Source organism: Corvus brachyrhynchos, unplaced genomic scaffold, assembly GCF_000691975.1.
Source record: "Corvus brachyrhynchos isolate BGI_N302 unplaced genomic scaffold, ASM69197v1 scaffold30, whole genome shotgun sequence".
Lineage (NCBI taxonomy): Eukaryota > Metazoa > Chordata > Aves > Passeriformes > Corvidae > Corvus > Corvus brachyrhynchos.
In genome coordinates this window covers 1,342,549-1,346,954 of record NW_008235742.1, presented here as the reverse complement: position 1 = coordinate 1,346,954, position 4,406 = coordinate 1,342,549, and the positions used below count along the sequence as shown (strand labels likewise).

At 57.1% G+C, this 4,406-nt stretch overlaps 2 protein-coding genes across 2 annotated transcripts; one reads left to right on the top strand and one right to left on the bottom strand.

Annotated features, from left to right (window-relative positions):
• Nucleotides 1–2: 2 nt before the first annotated feature.
• On the top strand, nt 3–1,143 carry PSMC3IP (PSMC3 interacting protein; the record flags this gene model as incomplete). Its single annotated transcript, XM_008639804.2, has 4 exons — nt 3–245; nt 384–437; nt 518–577; nt 657–1,143. Coding segments are annotated over 4 exons (417 nt in total), but the record flags the coding sequence as incomplete, so codon positions are not given.
• Nucleotides 1,144–1,311: 168 nt separating this feature from the next.
• On the bottom strand, nt 1,312–4,406 carry MLX (MLX, MAX dimerization protein; the record flags this gene model as incomplete). The annotated part of the gene is made up of 6 exons (XM_017746932.1): nt 1,312–2,514; nt 2,627–2,828; nt 3,053–3,152; nt 3,418–3,517; nt 3,737–3,843; nt 4,340–4,406. Coding segments are annotated over 6 exons (633 nt in total), but the record flags the coding sequence as incomplete, so codon positions are not given.

Genomic DNA, 4,406 nt, shown 5'->3' with positions numbered 1-4,406 from the left:
GCGGGCAGCCGCGAGGCGCGGGGGGGTCTCCGAGGGCACGGGTAGCTGTGCCCTGGTGCCGGCTGGCAGCCCGGCCGGTGATCGGTGCCGCCTTCCCAGAGCTGAAGGACTTGAACAGCTCCATGACAACCCCTGAGATTGGCGGGGAGATCGAGGCACTGAGGAAGGACTGTGCCAGTTACACGGAGAAACTGGAGAGGATTAAGTCTGCTACCAACCACGTGACTCCAGAGGAAAAAGAGAAGGTGAACAGCTGCTGTGTGTGAACCCGGGGCCAGTCTGGGCCGGGCCTCTGCCAGGACCCAGCACTTCCCTTACAGGCATTGCTTGCCCGGGGCTCATGAGAGCCCCACGGGGCGGCTCTGACCTGGTGCTGTTGGCAGGTGTGCCGGGAGCAGCAGCTGTCCCGCCGGGAGTGGCGCCGGAGGAAGCGGATGGTACCGGCTGTGGTGCGGGTGGGCGGTGACGGCCCCGCTGGGACCGCTGCCCACAGCCCTCACGTGCCCTGTCTCGCCAGGCCACCGAGCTGCTGGATGCCATCCTGGAGGGGTACCCCAAGAGCAAGAAGCAATTCTTTGTAAGTACAAAGGCTGGGCCCTGCCCAGGGCTGCTGAGCCAAAACCTAAGCCTGTTCTGATCTGCTCGGTGCCATGCAGGAGGAGGTTGGGATAGAGACGGATGAGGACCACGGCGTTGTGCTGCCAGCGACTGTGTGAGGTGCTGGGGGAGCCTTTTTTCTAGGGAGAAGCTGCTGCAGAGCTGCCTCTGAAACTCAAGCTGTTGGGCTGTTCTTTTTCTCTTTTTGCAGGACTGGGGCTTGTCCTGTGTATTTATTTGTTTTTGTTTTAAAATGTTTTGCAGTTGGAAGGGTGGTGGGTGGGAGTGACTCTGCACTGGCCCTCTCCTTGTAGTGGAATGTTGTTTTTTTCCTGCCCTGCAGTGCATGCAGCTGCCTGGCTGGGGTCTGAGGGTGCTGAGTGTGGGGGCACTGGTGCTGTATCCCTGGTGTTCTGGTAAGGAAAGGGAGCAAGGGACTGTCTGGGCTGCAGAGCTCTGTATGTGTTCTAGCTGCTTCCTCCTGTGTGCCTGAGTGGTCACATGAGAATCTGATCTATTAAACACCAGGATTTTGGTTCAGGTGCACATCCTTGTGGTGTTTGTCTCTTCAGAGGGTGTCAAGGCAGGGTTTAGGCTCTGAGGAGCGGAGAAGGCAGGAGCCAGGAGAGGGTAACCTGAGCCACAGGGGCTGGAAGGGGCTTCTGGAAACTACCAGCTCTAGGGCACAGCTCCAGGAACTCAGCATCAGAAAAATCGTTAAAACATTCAGCGAAATTTATTTAATTACTTTTCACAATAGAAAAATACATCACTTTCACTTGTGAGGTCTGTAAAATTCCACATCCTCTTCCCAAGGCAGCGCTCCCTCCTCAGCGCTGGAAAAACTGCCTGAAATAAACATTCCCTGGATGTGCCCCTGGAGCAGGAGCACAGACATGGTTATGGAGAACAAACCCTGCTGCTGGCAGCACCCTGGTCTCATCACTCTGGACAGTGACCAACCCTCAACCAGGCAGAGCTGTGACCCAGCTGGGCATGGGACAGGGTCAAACATGTCCAAACCCAGGCTTGTACAGCTGGCACAGGCAGTGCTTTGGGACCATTTCAAAATTTACAAAAATAAAAATCAAATTGAGGCTGGTCAGGTATGTGTGTGGAGGAGCAGCAAGCGCACCTGGGCACGTTGTGCTACAGCTGAAGAACTTTCCTGTGCAGTACAGCCACAGTTTCTGAAAAGGAGATGTGTTCCAGTGCTCGCAGGAACCTCCTGTGCTCCTTCCCAGGGATCCACGGCTGCAGCAGTGCTTGGGGTTCATCAGGGCCCTAGCATGTGCTGCCAGGGGTACAGCTCCCAGCTCTTGATGGGCTCATCGTGCTGCCAGCACTGCCAGGCTCCCCCAAAACACAATAGCTGACTCCAAACAGCTGCCTCAGAGGGGCAGGGGACAGCCCAGTGGGTACTGGGGAGAACCATTCCCATTGCTATTCCAGAAACCCATCATTTTTAATATGCATTTGTTGCATTTCCCCACCCCAGGGAGAGCAGGGCTGTCACAGGCCTGAGAGCACAGGATGGAACTGCTCTGGGATCAGCTCTGCAAGGAGAGTCAGTGGCACAGGCAACCCCAGGGCACTGCCTGAGCCAGAGACTCTGCTCCCCACCTTCTCCTCCATACCACCTTTCCCTCCCCTCTTGCCCAGTCCCTACAAAGATTCAGTGGCACTGAGTGGAGCAGCAGTGTCTGCACAGCCACCGTTGGGCTTCAGAAGGAATACAATAAATAATTCAGAGAACCTTAAAAACAGCCACAAGGGAGAGGGCCCAGGGTGGTGCCCATCACCCAGGCCCCTGGGCAGGAAGTGCCCCATCCCCACGGGCGCAGAAGTGGCGCAGGAGGCTCAGTAGAGCTGGCTCTTCACCTTGTGCAGGACCCTGATGACAACATCCCGCAGCGTCTGTGGCAGAGAGGGGACACGGTCAGGTGGTCTGGGGAGGAACAGCCACCCCTGTGCCACTGTCTCTGCCCCCTTGGCCATGGCACCACCCCCCCTGCAGTCCTGCATTCACCTGGGGCTTGCACTGCTCCTCAATCCAGCTGAAGACACATGCCGAGAGCTCCTGGAAACTCGTTACAGAGATTGAGGCATTGAAGGACTGGAACAGGGAGTCCATGATGCCTTGGAAAACATTGAACTTCACCTCGTCAGAGACCTGGTTCTTCCCCTCGTTCGGGTTGTCCTGATGAGCTTTCACGATCTGCTCATAGTTCCTGAAACAAGCACAGCACACCAAGGGCAGCAGTGAGGCCTCCACACTTGACTCTGAGCTGCCACTCCCAGCTCCTGCTCCCAGCTCTGAATTCCCACACCCAGCTCCTGCTCCTGGTTCCAAGCTCCAGGCCTGTCCCCGGATGGAGAACCACTGCAGAGCCCTGCAAGGATGTGAGGGAACAACAGGAAGTAGAGGGCATGACCCCGACAGCTCTTCCCTTACACTTTCATGATCTTCAAGGCCATCACATCTTTCCTGAGGGTAGAAACTTCCTCCTCCTGCTTTTTCTTTTCCTTGTGCAGGAACTGGATGTAGTCGATGGCTGAGCATGAAGACACGGAGTGAGGATTTGGGAGCACACATGGACCCCTGAGATCCCCATGGGAGGTGCCTGAGCCAGGGCACCATCAGCTGCCACTGACCCAATTCCCCTGGGAAGGTGGGTGGGTGTGGGTGAGCAGCACCTGAGCTCCCCAGAGCCTCATCACACCAGAAGGTTCTACGGTGCTGAACTTTGCCCTGCACAGCTCTAGGGAGGAGGTTTGGGGGTTGATAGCACCTCCTTCCCTCCCACCCTTGGGACTCACTTTTCTGGAGGACGATGGCCTTGCTCAGCTTCTGCGAGCCGATGGAGAAATCCTGCTGCTCACAGGTGGGGACGATGGCCTGCAAGTCATTGTAGCCTTTCTGCAGGGAAGTAGAGCCACAGAGTTTGGGCTCATCCTGTGAGACCAGGTCCACACCCAGCTCCCACAACACAGCCTGTCAGAGCCAGGGCACCTCCCAGCACACACACATATGCAGGAAGGGCACATCCAGCAGCAAAACAGAGAAGTGCTGGAAGAGCCAGGTGCTGGAGCAGCCTAGGAGCAGCGCTCCAGCAGTGCCTGCTGCCTCTTGCCTCACCTTGATGGCATCTCGGCGCTTCTGCTCAGCCTGGGTGTGCGCCCGGCGGCGCTGGTCCTTGTATGACTCCTTGTAGGACTCCTGATGGTAGTCACTGTCCTCATCATCTGTGGGAACAGAGTGTGGCTGTGGGTGAGGAGTCAAGAGGCACGAGGAGGGGCACAAGACAGCTCAAGGGATCACTACAGCTGCAGCCAGGCCCAGCATAGCCCCCGCCACAGTCAGCTACAGCAGGCTGGGCCAAAGAAAAGCCTTCCAAGGGGCCCCAGCAACCCTTTCCCTCATCTTGGGGAGCTGGGCAGGAGGAAGATGCTGGCAGCTCCCTTGGGAAGGTGTCAAAAACAGTGATTCTCGACTCCAAACCCTGCTGGAAACCACAGAACCCTGATTGCAGCCAGGCCCAGCATAGCCCCCGCCACAGTCAGCTACAGCAGGCTGGGCCAAAGAAAAGCCTTCCAAGGGGCCCCAGCAACCCTTTCCCTCATCTTGGGGAGCTGGGCAGGAGGAAGATGCTGGCAGCTCCCTTGGGAAGGTGTCAAAAACAGTGATTCTCGACTCCAAACCCTGCTGGAAACCACAGAACCCTGATGTTGTTCCCAACACCTTCCTGCTCCTCTTTCTCGTCAGGATAGGAATACTGCCCAGCCACGCTCACACCCCCGTCCGTGCA